We start from the raw sequence: 14,069 nt of genomic DNA on the forward strand, positions 1-14,069 counted from the left end.
AAGCTAAATAGTTGTAAATATACATTATAAATAGCTATTCCACAAGCACAATGGACGCATGCTAGTTTATATGAGCTATTAAAGGACTAGGCTGAAAATATGCAGACTTTAAACCCATGTTTTAAGAAGTTCTAACCAAAAACACATGCAGAGTATGCATTCTAGCAGATAATTACACATAGTGAAGCACAGCTCATACAGAAAATAGAAACGGTGTAGCAACATGCGTTTTTTGTCTAATAGAGAAGCCCATATAGTATAAAAACACTTCCTATTTTCCTTCTAAGAAAGCTAACTTTTTAGGCACTACAGGTCACCAGCCTCTAGAAACTCACTAATCTAATCTGCAATGTGTAAACACACACGAATTTACAAGACCCAAGAGAATGCTATTTTTAACATCTTCCCTTGTCCAAAACATCAGCTTGCTAAGAAAAGAAAAAGGACTGGCAACCCACAAATCTCAGGAAAAATACGAAACCTAAATGCCCATCCTTTCCAGTCAACAATTCTTTCTCATTCCCATCTTTTATCTTCCGAAATCCAGGGAGGCTGTATTTAAAGGCCACAACACATTTTCTCCTGTTCCTGGGTTACTCAGTAATTCAATGCAAAATGAGAAAAGGGGTGATCTCTTTCCTCTAAAAGACTGCTGACAAACTTTATTTGGCTAAGGGGGCCATTAAACACTTTCTTTAGCTGAGATTTCTGTTATTTTTAACAGGAAGAAACCTCAGCTGTCTGATCCACTTTTCCTTTAAGATCTTGTATGAAATCATTATCTGTTGTGTGCATATACATGGGAACAAAACCATTAAAGTATAAGCTGCTGCTTTTCAAAACCCTGTTCTTTACTGGTCTGAGATGACTAATGGAGCTATAAAACTGCACCATCAATCCGGGAATCATGCATATACCTTAGCTGCTTTTTTAAGGTGTATTTCTATGCTTTACAAGCCTTGCTAGAGGCTGCGGACTTGTGCCGATAGGATGGTAATTCTCATTACTTGCTCCTAAAGCCAGGCTGAAACCTCGTTGTTTTTATTTCCTAGAGAAAGAGCTAAGATCACATCTGCCTTTTATAAAAGCTCCTGAATAGTTGCTGATCAACAACAACCAGCAGCCAAAGCTTTGCCTCCAGAAACTTGCATTGTTTTTCAGTTGGAGTTGCTAGATACAGTGCCCTCGTAAAAAATCTGGTTAAGTCATTTAAGCTCTGAAGCTGAGAACTATACTTCCCTGAACAGCTAGCATTAATTGTTACTAATGAGAATTATATCCAAAGGATTCTGGACTGCATTGTTCAGCTCCCTTTGTTCTTTAAAGGGTACTCATCATCATGCTAAAATCCACCAGTACTTCTAGATTTTGTGAAACAAAGCTATTTTGAGCTAGTAACTCAGTAGTAAATAGGGAAAAAAATACATTTTCCTATCTGTTTCCTGGGTTTTATTATAAGATCTGTGCAGGCATTAAAACAGTAGGGCAGGGAGCCGGAGCTGCGGTGGGAATTAAGAAGTTGCATGTGTAAAAGCGTTCACGCTACTCGCTATTGGCTAGGGCTGGAGGAGGACTCATAAACCTCGCTGCAATTTCTCCAACCAGCACATGGGCTGAATTTTACAAGGACCAGGCTCGCAGTGAACCAGAAGAGAGGCAGCTGATGCCTGCTGCCCGGGGGCTGCCGGAAACCCCCACTGCACCGAGTGCCAGGGGCTCGCAGCGCAGGGGGGCCTGGGGCTGCTGGGCTCTCCTGGCAGACTGCTTTTCCTGACCATTCCTAGAAGCTGGAGTTGTTCTCCTGCCCCAGCTCCCTTTTCTGTGAATTACGGCAAGTCCATCAGCCCCCCTTCCTCAGTTGTTGGGGCTCCTCGTGCTTTTTCACGTACCCAGGACAGGCACCGCAGGCACAGCCACGTTGTGCTTAGTTTGGGGTCACGCAGAGCTCAGAGCACGCAGAGCTCTGATGCTGGAGCAATGGATCCAGCTGCTTGTGTCCCGACCCCAGGGCAAATGAGTGAGCAGTGCCATAAATCCCCCACAAACTGCTGGGTTAGGGGGAATGATTGGAAAAGTGCTAGGGTGGGCTTGGAGAGTGGGAGCTCAGGGGTAGGAACCAGCCACGGGGCAGCCGGGCCTCTTCACAGGATACCAGTTGTGGACTGGAGATGCAGGATGCAGGTGCCCCCGAATGTCCTCTACCACCTCAGACTTCTCTACTCACACCACTTCCATCTCACTCCATGCTGTTCTCTGCTGGAAACAGGGCAGAAGCAGGTCTATAGCTAAGAGCTGCGGCAGGCTGTTCCACGCACTGGCATCAACTTGTCCTCCCACAAACACACAGAGTACACTTACGCATGGCTGGCATGGAGGGAGGAGATAAGAGCTGCTCCTGAAACAAGCAAATTGCAGCCAGTTACGCTGGGGAGGCATGGAGGAGGTCACTGGGTTCCCTTCCTCCCTATCCCGTGGGAACCCCTGCGCTCCCAGGCACCCGCAGCTCATGATAACGTGGGATGGGGTTCAGCAGGTCTAAGCTGCCTACAGTGCCCACATCTAGGCTGTAGTTTGTCCCAGCTTTGCTCCCCGAGATGATAACTTGGCCACCTTACAGCTAGATCTTTGCAGTACGTTGTGCAGGTGGTCAGAAAAGCCTTGGCCTCAGTTCACTTCCCAAGGAGCACTTTACACCACGGCGTGCTATCCTTGTCCTGCAGCACTGCACGTGCCATCTAGCAGAGATCTAGTGGGTTTGCACTTAGTCATGAGCTGCTTGGCAGGTTCCTACCAGCAAAAGCAGCAATTTTTCAGTCTCCACTGGAGACCCTTGAAGGTGTCCGACCCACAACACTGATGTAAAAGGCTCTCGTGGCAGGGTATTCTTCAGGCAGATCCCCAGCCTTAACAGCCACTACCTTTTCCCCAAATGCAAACTAGCAGCCAGCTATTGATTTCAAGAACCCTGTGAAGATGGCTTATGTGATGGATCCATGAACCCCTCCTTGAATTGCAGACTTGCTAAACTACTGACACGCACAGAAAGCTAGGCATGGTATTACAAGAGTGAAAATAACCTCCCAGGAGAAGGACATTGCCATGGCCAAGGAATAATCTTCTCTGAGGGCTTACCTTCAGGCAGAACTAGGAAGATATGGAAGGCCATACATTTCAAAATGAGATAGGGAGAGCTCGGCACAGCACAGCTGCAGGACACAACGTAGCTGGCTCAGGCCAGAGAACATCTTTGCAGCGCGGAGTAAAAGCTTGGCCCCGGGTGGACTGAGAGAGTCGGAAAGGACAGCAAGAGCTGTGGGTTGGATTTCACAAGGAGCATTGTCCCCTTCAGGGATAGCAGCAATAGGAAATGCATGCATTTTTTCCACCGTGGTGCAGAGCTAGACTGCGAGGAACTGTAATTCGGGACTCACACTGAGGCAAGGGAACAATTCACCACCCTCCTGGCTGGGATTTTCTTCATTCCTCCCTGCCCCTAAAACACCGGTCGCCAACCTGCGGACGGGAGGGGTGCCCCCACCCGGGGCAGACACCAAGCGAGCCCCATTCCTTTTAAAACCCTTTCACCCCCCAGCAGGAAAACTTCCCAAACCCGCGTTCCCAAAGCCAGGGAAGCCCCGGGGAGCCCCCGACCCCCTTGGGCGCGGGCGGCTCCGCGCTCAGCGGCGCGCCCCGAGTTTCCCACGGAGCAGCCGGTGCCCGGCGCGACCCGGCGGGGCCGAACCGAGCCGAGCCGAGCCGAGCTGAGCCGTGCTGAGCTCTGCCGAGCCGGGGCGGTGCGCGGGGGCCGCCGGTGTCCGCGGAGCCGGGGCGGGGCGCGGGGCGGTGCGCGGCGGGGCGCGGTGCGGGGCCGCGGCGGGCACACGTGGTGGCTCAGCCCCCCAAAAAGGCTTCTCCCGGCCGGCGGCAGCGGCCACTTCGGAGCTCGGCCCCCGGAGGTGGGTCGGTGCGCAGGGGGCTGGCTGCGGAGCGGCGCCGCCCGGCCGTGCGGAGGCAGCCCTACCTGGCGGCACGATGAACCTGACGGCCGAGAGCCACCGCGTCCCGCTGAGCGACGGGAACAGCATCCCGCTGCTGGGGCTGGGCACCTACGCCGACCCCCAGAAAGTAAGTCCGGGTCCCGGGGCAGGTGGGGAGCTGCCCTCCTGGTCCTTTCCTCTCCTCCCTCCCGCGCCCGGCTTGCTTTTTGCTCCTTTCCGCGCAAACTTTAAAGAAAAGAAAAAAAAAAAAAAAAAAAGAAAAACCCGACTTCTCCTTAAGAGCACTGGCAGCGCGCAGAGGAGGAAAGGTGGGAAGAAGGGGGGAAATATCCCAAAATCCCGCCGATCCCCAAATCCTTGCGCTGCGCGCCTCGCCTCCCGCACCGCCGCCGAGCTCCGCTCTTGGGGGCGCACGGGGAAGGGGCTGGGGGCCGGGGACCCCCGGGGGTGCCGCGGGCAGCGGGAGCAGCCCCAGGAGAGAACCGGGTCCCCGTAGGGGGTCCCCGAGCCCCGTCCCCGGGCGGGGGCGCCGCGTTTCGGCTCCCCCGGGCTGGCCCCGCTGCCCCCGGCACTGATAAGACAAGGGATTTCGGACCGTCTCGCAGCTGGCCCCGCCACTTTCCAAGGAATGTTCCTGAAACAAAGACCCAAATTCCTGCATCCTGATTCCTGCGGCTCCCACAGCTGACTGCCAGCGGCCAAACCACTCTCAAATACTCTGCATCCCTCGGTTTTGTGCGTCCCGGGCAGGCATCCCAGCTAACTGTGGCACTTTGCTGCTGCGTCAAGGCCGTGGAAGCACACCTGATGCTTCTTCCCTCTGCGCACCTGGGAGCACCGAGGCAACTCCCTAGCAGCTACCTTTCGCTCTCCTAAGCGGACTGATCTTGCAGCAGTTCTTTTTTGTTTGTTTGTTTGAAGGGAAGCGAAAGAGTTAGCATCGCCAGCCCCCTTCTTGTGTAATAGTATCAGAGCTGAGATGCAATGTTACATGCATGACTCTGCTTACCACGAGGTATTTAAAAATACCATTTTTAAGAAAATTCTTGATTAAAGCCATTTAACAACCGCTAAATGTGGCATATTAATAACAATGTCAAAGAAGACCCTCAAGAAAGGCTGCTGCAGGCAGTGTATGAGTGATACAGAAGGGGTGTAAGAAATCTCCAGAGCTGCCAGTTTCCTTGGTTAGCAGCGCCAGTTCACACAGGGAGAATCAGTGGGAATCTGCAATTTCAGAGGCTGGGCACCGTCCCCCACATCACTAGAGTTTCTGGAGATATTTTTAGCTAGTGATGTTCCTTGAATAAGGGTTAGCGAAACAAAATTAAGCTCCCTAACAGGAGCTTTAACGTACCACAGCCGAAGATTGCATAATTCGGTGACAAAACAGTTCTGAATAAACTTAGAGCGGTCTTTGCAGTTCTGCCTGCCATGCCCCCAGCCCGCGGGTTGCTGGCAAAGGGGTGGCCCAGCCTCACCGCGCTTCCCACCCACAGCCTGGGCGAGCTGTGGCATTATTTAGCTAAAGTAGGCTGCTCGGAGCGGCAGGAACCTGCCTGAGCCCCGTGGGGAGGCGATGGGATTCCCCATCCAGGGGCAGCCTTCTCGGCTAAGAGTAACCCTGCTAAGAGTTCACTCCGCAGAAGGTCGGATGTCCTGAAAGCACCGCGGCCACAGTCCCGCTCCTTCTGCCCCAGCCCTGCAAAATCCCATGTCCTCCTTTGCCCGCCTGCGGGTCAGGGCGATGGCGAGCCCTCCCCATGGAGCTCATCCAGCAGTCATCAATCATTTTTAGGTGCTGGTGGTTTCCAGCCGAATCAGCCCCTGGGAATTGGCTTTCTGCGTGTGCCTCCTTTGTTTTGTGGTGAGGGAAGGGGAGGACAGGACAATGCAGACAGGACTTTGCTATGGCAACCCCAATTAAGAGCAATTGCAGCCGCTGTGTAAGGACACCCTCCGTGGGGATGGGTGCGTGTCCCAGCCACCCGTTCACACTCCCCCCCCCCCCCCACATCTGTAGGAGTTTGATTCTCTGAGCTGTCTCCCTTGCACATGATAAACACATTAGAAAGTTGTGAGCGAGAGGAGGAGCTGAGAAGAGGTAGCAAAGCACTGATAAGTCGCTTGCAAAAGTCTCATTTTCTCAGGAGACCAGGTGAAATACTACGTGTTGATCCGGAGGTGCTGCAGCCCTATGCTAGGATTAGGACAGTGTGTTTGAGTCAGGGAATGTGCCAGGGAGGGCAGCTGGGGAAACGTGGTAGCAGGGCACTGCTGGATTTGTTGCAGGATTGTTTGCAGCTGCTGGTTGGTGATGGGGCAGGGCATTTAAATGGGTCACGGCTTAAAGCCTGTCCATCCCAAAAAGGCTGCTCGTCCAACGGGAGGACGGGGGGCTTCTGTCAGTGTCTTGCCATGGCACGAAGTGTGGCTGAGCTGGGACAAGCTGCTCTGCTGAGTGCTGACTTGTGCCTGGCACACCTTCCACCGGGATGCCTGGCAAGGTTTCCATCCTGTTCCTCTTGCCTAGAGAGTTGAAAGGGATTGTGGCAACGAGGGACAGTTTCAAGGTTTACCTTAGTGAGCAAGGCTATAAACTAGCACTGACATGTTTCTCTTAAAATGGTTAGCTGTAGCCTTTTGTGGCTGAATTGCTTAAGAAGCAGCATCTGAGCCACCCGTTTGCCAGTAGTGGGGGCAGGCAGCTGGTGGAAGTCACGGTGCCAGCCGTCCCGAGCACGCTATTTCTGCTCATGAATCAGATCTCCGCGACATGTAGCCATTTCGTGCTTTGATATGAAACGCAGAGCCGCTCACTTGTCAGATTATTCATCTTGCTCTTGGAGGCGGACTTTTTTTCAAAGGTTATTCACCCTGGCACCTCCGTGTCAGAGCAGCTTGTCCAAAACAAATCTGTTTTCTCAATCTGGCGCTGTAGCCCAGTAGCTCGTAATGAACCCGGAGTGTTCTTCCTGAAGTGCAGGAATGCGCCCGCTGGTTAAGCAAACCAGGCGTATCTAGCTAGCCACGGAGCAGGGAAAGCTGTTCCTCTGACGGCTGGTTACAAGGAAACAGAGGCAGGAGGCCAGCTTTCATGTTTCGGGCTTTGTCTGGGTAAACTGCACAGCAGCGCATTCAGAATTGAAATGTGTCAGCAGCTCATCTTAAATAACTTAATTGTTCTCCTAAAGACTACTTCAGAAGATAAGTCCTGCTTCTGCAGTTGTGAAACATCAAACAGAAAAATAAAATCTGTTGACTGAAGCTTGGTCTCGTGCATGAGCTTACTGATTCAATAAAGCGTATCACTCAGCTGGAGCAGAGCTGGCTGCTGGGGAAGAGGTCTGTTTGACAATCAGGTTACTTTGCATTTTTTGAAAGCTTTTTCCCTGCACTTAAAGGAAAGCTGCTCTTCTGGCTGGGTACAGGTTGAACTAATTGCTTGAGACTAACAACACTGATAGTGCAATATTGGGAGTTTTTGTTTTATTCTCCTAGCACAGCGGGAAAATGCAATGAATCCACTTGCTATCAGCTCATCCCCCCCCAGGAAGAAAGGAATTTTCAGTGGGTCATAGAATTAGTGATAAATTTGGACTGATTGTTAAAGAAGCTATTAGAAGACATTTTTGCTGCTCTAAGTGGTGTTTCCTATTCTTATTTTCATGGAATCCTAATAGCTGTATTACCAAAAAGCTTAGTTTGCTTTTTGGTGCAGATGCCAGTGCACTGAAGCTGATTTTGTGCTCTCCTTGCACAGGGAAGGAAACAAGTAAAATCTAGCCTGCCATAAATTTGCCTCTCCATCCTAGCAAGGATGGACTCAAGCAAAACACTGAAAATCTCAGTTGCTGTCTCCTTCCCCTTTTCTCTCCTCCCTTCTCCCTAGTGTCCCTTCCCTTCATGGATTTGGGTGGGAACCACAGCAGAAGCAGGGAGTCTGGACTATCAAGGCCCTCCAGACAGCTTTAAAATTTGAGGCCAATTCTGCCTCTCTCTGGCTGCGCGGATCCTCCTGGCAAAGCTCCGTGCATGCAGGAGCGGCTCTGCCAAGGCTGCACATCCAGCTTTCCCTCCCTGAGGGCCCCCAGGCCACTGACTCTATTCTCGAGGGTATTGAACACCTTGGGGAGGAAGGAGGGAGAAGGCAGCCCCAGGGGGGTGGGAGGGGAGGATGGAGGAGGACAGCCCCCTCGTTGAGCCTGTAGCATCGCCCGGTTCAAGTGCAGAGCTGGATCAGAGGGCTTGGTTCCCAGTGCCACCAGTGAGTGGTACCCACACCTGGCGGGCAGCGGACGGGGCATGGGGATGAGCAGGCTCAGAGGGGAAAGGTGCTAAAAACGCTCCTAAATCCTGGAAATCCTACGCCTCGTTAAAACTGCACTTATGCCCGCTTCACTTCATAACTCATCCCTGTCAACACGGCTAAGATCACCAGCCCAGTGCCTCCACATAAATACTCGCTGTCTCCCTGGAAGGTCAAGGGGCCTTGGCCGCACATCCTCTCCTGCCTTCCTGTTTTGACTGAGGGAGGAGAGGGCTCGGAGGGAAGGTTGTAGCAACCACACTGTACACAGGCACTGCTTCTGAAACATAAGATTGGGCAAAGCGCTCAAGAATAGCACTGGGTGAGGGCTTTTGGCAAGTTGTGACACTACTAAAAATGAGGTTCTGAGGTAGCCAAATCCATTCATAAATTGGAAGCAGTTTTGTGGAATAGTTTCAGGCAAAACAAATGGCAAAGCATTTCATTTTGGGCACTGGCAGTACAAGCTGAGGAATCAAAGGATTATTAAAGCAGTTGGAGGGAGCAGTTGCCTTACCCCGAATAGCCCGCTGGTTAGGGAACCCACTTGGGCGGTGGGAAACCAGATTCAGTCCTCCCCTCTGCCTCCGGGGATCAGATTCGTATCATGCAGCCCAGGGAAATAACGTGATTGTGGGGTATGTGGTAGCTTGTGGGGGGGCAAGAAGAACCACGCACACATGGGAGCGGGAGGAACACCCATCCCACAGCCCGGTGGCTCTGGCTGCAGAAGAGCTCTGCCTGGTGATTTCTCGCCAGGCAGGAGAGACCCATGCCTGAACCCCTAACTGCCACAAAGTCACCCTCATGAGCGCGAGCCTGCGTTTTGCTTAAAAAGGGTTGGCTGGTTTGAATCAGGGAAAGGAAAAGTTCATCCAGGGCTCCCACATCCGATCTGAGTGACCAAGTGAAAAGTCTTTTTTGGATAAGTAAGAACACTGTTTTGGCACTCTGAATTACTTTTTACACCCAAGCTAGAAGCTGAACAGAGTAAATTTTTGCTGTATAGTCCCAGTAGCCCCTAGTGTTCTCGTAGGAGCTTTTATGCCAAAAATGTTCCTCGCACGAGGGTGCACGCAGAAATTATTTCAATCAGCCCTAATGGTGTGGGCTGCATCTCTGCTGCAGGCTGCCCTTCGCTGGGGCTGGCCGTAGGCTACCCTGAAGTCAAGAGAGGTATCAGTTAACTTATCCCCATGGTGAGATCTGGATCCCTAAGCTGCAGGCGGGGGGGATTACACATGATTCAATTCTCTTTGTTTTCCTCCTGGCCATCAGCAGCTTCTGAAACATGATCGGATGGAGACAGCAATGATAGCAAGTGACTTGTAAAGAAAGTCACCTGGCTTGAACCAAATCCATGAAATGGATTGGGTATTGAAAGTCCCAGGCAGGAGCAATACCCGAGATCTCTGCAGTTGGGGTTGAAGCTTAAAGACTTCCACGTCCTGATCTCTTCGCTATTAATTCCTCCTTCTCCAAATCCAAACTTTCTTCTTCATCCTAAGGCAAACCTCCCACTCTGCTACAAGATTTTACTTGAAAGAAGTAATAGAGGCAGAAGCAAGCAGGAATTGCCATAACATGCACCGTGTCCTTACAGCCTTAGTTTATTTCCCACAGCACACTATTAAACAATAAAAAAAAACACAGTCCTATTAACATGAACAGTAACACACAATCATGTATGTGAACTCAGAGAGTACCTGGAGTATGAAGTTAGCTCTGTAATGAACCTGCACAAAATCACCACAGATGTAGGCCAGTGATACATTTTGCCTTTTTTTAGCCTTAAAAAAGGTATCTGGAATCCAATTTGAAAAGAGCTGTGGGGGAGTCAGCTGACATACTTGGCTATGAAGCCTCATATTCATGCCCTGAACTTAAGAAGTAAAATAAGTTCCCAGAAGAAAACTTTAAAAATAAAAATAAAAAAAATGGTGGGGCCATATCTCCCTAGCAGCATTTCCACAGGGCATTGTGCCCCTTTACAGTGCCCACTGGTGACCACTTCTGGCTTTCTCAAGCCATTTGCTTTCTGAGCAGCAGCATTTCCCCGTGGGTATTAATCAACCTTATCCCCAGGGAGCACTCGGGAGCAGCAGAGCACACAGCAACATGCTGCCTCTCAGGGCCGGGATTTCCGAGGTGTCTCTCAGGGTCTCTGAGGACATCCTCAAGCCACACTCCCGAGCTGAGACCCGCACACATGAAGCAAAGGTGGGAGGAAAGGAGGCACATTACAACAGCCCAGGGAGAAAGCTGTGCCTGAGCTGCTACACGTCCAAGACGGCTCTTTGCCTGCATATGAATAAACCATTAGCCTAGCCTTCAGGCTGAACAATATTTACCCCCAAACTATGCTTCTGTAGCTAGATCAAAGTTATGACTCAGCTGGTTTCCCGCTCGCAGGACTAGACCATACCCCAGCCGTTCTGCTTGCAGAGTGCAAGTGGCACACCTCGCCTTTGGTTACGGGCAGCGATGCCCTCGTTGCTTAATCTCTCGGATTTTACTCCTTATTCCTCAACTAAGTCACAGTTACTGGCAAGGCCTGGTTGCCAAGAGTGGATGAAGGCAGGATTTCTTAGTATTTGGTCCCCAGATGCCGGCATGAGGCAGCAGCAGGCGCCAGCTTTTAGCAGGCAGCAGAACAACGTGGCTCTCAGGCAGGAGGGCAGCCAATGGTTTGGAAACACGATCAAAAGCCCCGTAAGAAAGAAGTGACAGGAGAAGGAGTCTGCGCGAGGCTTCAAGAAACTGCAGTGACTCTGGGCTGTGTTACCGCCTTAATCCATCTCTGCTTTTTGCTACGGAGGTGGCGAGCATGCCAGAGCACGAGGGACGAACGCTTAAGGTACTGCTGTCCTTCTCATCACAAATAAATGAGGGTACCGAGTAGAAAAATGCAAAAAAAATCAAATGGTTTTCAAACAAATCCTGCTTTCATCACTGACTTTTGCTAAAAATCTTAAAGTTGCATGACACATTTTATATTTCCCTATCATATATGCTTTAATGGCATATTTGCCACCAATGAAGAGCAGAGTTCATTTAACTTGCAAATAATCAGAACCTTTTCCACTCTGCCATACAACTTTCCTGCTCTGCAGCTGGAACAGTCTTTCTACACTCCTGTGCCTTCAATGCTTTCTCAGCCGTGACCTATCCTCCCCCTGCCTGCAACCACCTCTTGACGCCTCAGTTCCTGCTAACTCCCTGTAATCTCATGTTATACAATGGAACAGTTTTGGCTTGCATAAATGCAAGATCGCATCTCTAACTCATTAAGAAAGAAAAATTAAGTCATCTAATTATATATTAAAAAAAAAAAAAGGACCTGTTAATCAGAAAAGGCAGCCTTTTTTTTTTTTTTCCTCCTGATATGTGGCAAGCTCAAAAGCTCCTACCTTTTGCGCAAGACCTGTCCTTTTACTGGTGAAGTTGGATTTGACAAAATGACTTATCACCCTCTGTCAAGCTGGAGAAAAGATTCTTGCACATAACTTTCTTAACAATGTAAGCTGTGTTTTTATGAGTTTTATTTGCACAAAGCTCTATTTTATTGGCTCTAAGACAGTGCTGAATTCACAGAAATGCCTGTTTACCTCTCTCTATCTTCTCTGCTGAAATCTCTGTGGTTCTTTATTTCTATGAATCCCATAGCTTACAAGAAAAAAAACTGATAGTATGACTAATCTCTGCTTCGTGCCAGTGGCTTCTGTGGTGTTTCCAGCTCTGAACACGATTAGCGTCTAATCATATGTGGAAGATTAAAAGCTTCATTCACTGAAATGGTCAACATGTAAAATGCCTGATGGGGATGGGCCTAGTCTCAAGGAAGAGGGCAAATGAAAGACTAACTTTCTAGCTACAAAGTTCATCAACCTATGAAGCAAAGTGACCACAAAATTGGTAGTTGCAGAAAATGGTAGATTTCTTAGTTTGCCCTGATGAGCAGATGGCATCACTGGTAAGTCAGAGTGACTTAGCCCACACCCCCAAACCTGAATATTCCTTAAGCTACAGGACCAAGAGATGTATATCCCCCTTCTGTAGGGTGGATGACCCGGGCTGATGAAGGCGTTGACAGCTAGATAATCGCCTGGCCCTGGTGCAGCGAAGCCTGTGTAATCCAAGCAGAGGGGCTGGCTCTTGCAGCCAACCTGGCACAGCTTCACTTGGCTCCCGGAGGCAGCACCGACACACACGGGCTTGGATGCCGCCGGAGCGCTCCGGGGGGAGAAGTTCCCAGAGCAAGGCGACATTTAGGAGATGACAGCTTTGGCTCTGAGCTGGTACGGCTCTCAGATGGTGGATATCAGATGCTAACATCACCCGCTGGAGCTAGATGTGTGGCTGTGACAGAGTGTGGAACTGCATTTAATCGGTCCAGATGCAAAACTAACAGAAGGTTAATCCAGATAAGCTTTTAAGGACGGTAGCACTACCCAAAAACAGTTTTAAGGATTCTTGTTTGAAAAGTAACCAAACAGGAAGCAGACCTTTTCCGTTCCATAGCTGTGCACGGCAGTGATGAGCACGAGCTGTTTCAATACATCCCTCTTCCAAAAACTACAAAGCTAGCTGTTACCAATGCAAGAATATGCAGCCCAAATATTGACCAAAAAAAGATTACTTTTTCTCTTTCTCTGGCTTTGTAAAGATGCTGGATTTTTAACCCTGCCCAAGAGCCATAGGGAAAGCCCTTCTATGTAAACAAAAGTTTTGCAGACTGCTTTACAGAAGTGGAGACAGGGAATCGCCAGCACTGTTGAAGAGAGTGGAAAAACTGAACCCCTACAAGTGAGTCATCTGAATTAACATGACTGAAAGATACACTTTTTGGCAAGAACACTTAGAGCCCAATTTTCTAGGCAAACCTGCTCCATTTTCTGAAACGTCCCTGAGTGACTCCATACGCTAAACGTGGCCGCGCACTCCCACGTGTCCCTGGTTCCGTGCGGTTCCCCGAGGAACAGCGTAAGGATGTTCTTACAGCTCATGTGGGAAGAGAACATCTGGGCTGTGTCTTCGGTTGACCCAGGAGGCCATATTTGTCAAAACTTGAAAACGCTGTGCAGAAAATGCCTCTTTAAGCTTCATCAAAGCCAACTTTTGTTGGTTCAGCTAACTAGGTGGTGGAATTCCCCAAGCTTTACATCTGCCTTCACAAACGTTTCTGCCAGCTGGTGCCAGAAACCTCTCCCCATTAACTCTAGGGAATGAAGTGGAGGAGCTACTGGCAATCTTTGCTTTCTCCTCCGCTATTGCACAAGCTGGTGCTTCATCCTCCCCTAGTACCTCACACATCCCTGGGATCACATTTCTTGTTTGAAGGATGTTTAGCATCCACCCTTTCAGTTAGATGTGTGCTTTCTAGGGCTGGATATTGTGTGCTCCAGCTCTACAGGAAACTGTCCCAGTACACCCAGCTGGCACTGCGAGCATGGGACGCCAGCATGCACATCATTTTCTTCGTTTGCTTTAATCCTCTAGCTGCTTAAAATTGGGGCACAGCAGGCCTTTTGCTTAGGCTTGCCTTAAGTGAAAACTTGCAGCGATCCTCAAGCTGAGGATTCCGCAATCAAGTGGTAAGAAAAACTCCAGCAGCCTCTGCCAGCTACAATAATAAGGCTTTCCTGAACACAGCTTTGGCTAAATCCTAGAATAACAGTGTCACAGGAATTCTAGAAACGCTAAATCTGCAGTTATGCAATCTAGGTTGCTGCTGTTCAGGCAGTCAGGCCACAGGCTTCGGA

At 49.9% G+C, this 14,069-nt stretch overlaps 1 protein-coding gene across 1 annotated transcript in view; it reads left to right on the top strand.

Annotated features, from left to right (window-relative positions):
- The first annotated feature begins 3,857 nt into the window (after positions 1-3,857).
- AKR1D1 (aldo-keto reductase family 1 member D1) overlaps positions 3,858-14,069 on the top strand; it is a 33,784-nt gene continuing 23,572 nt past the window's right edge. Inside the window, exon 1 of the mRNA XM_066997911.1 lies at positions 3,858-4,125. Within this exon, the coding sequence (XP_066854012.1) occupies positions 4,033-4,125 (93 nt within the window). The 5' untranslated portion in view covers positions 3,858-4,032. The remainder of the gene's footprint in view (positions 4,126-14,069) is intronic.

Source organism: Anser cygnoides, chromosome 1 (assembly GCF_040182565.1).
Source record: "Anser cygnoides isolate HZ-2024a breed goose chromosome 1, Taihu_goose_T2T_genome, whole genome shotgun sequence".
Taxonomy (NCBI): Eukaryota; Metazoa; Chordata; class Aves; order Anseriformes; family Anatidae; genus Anser; species Anser cygnoides.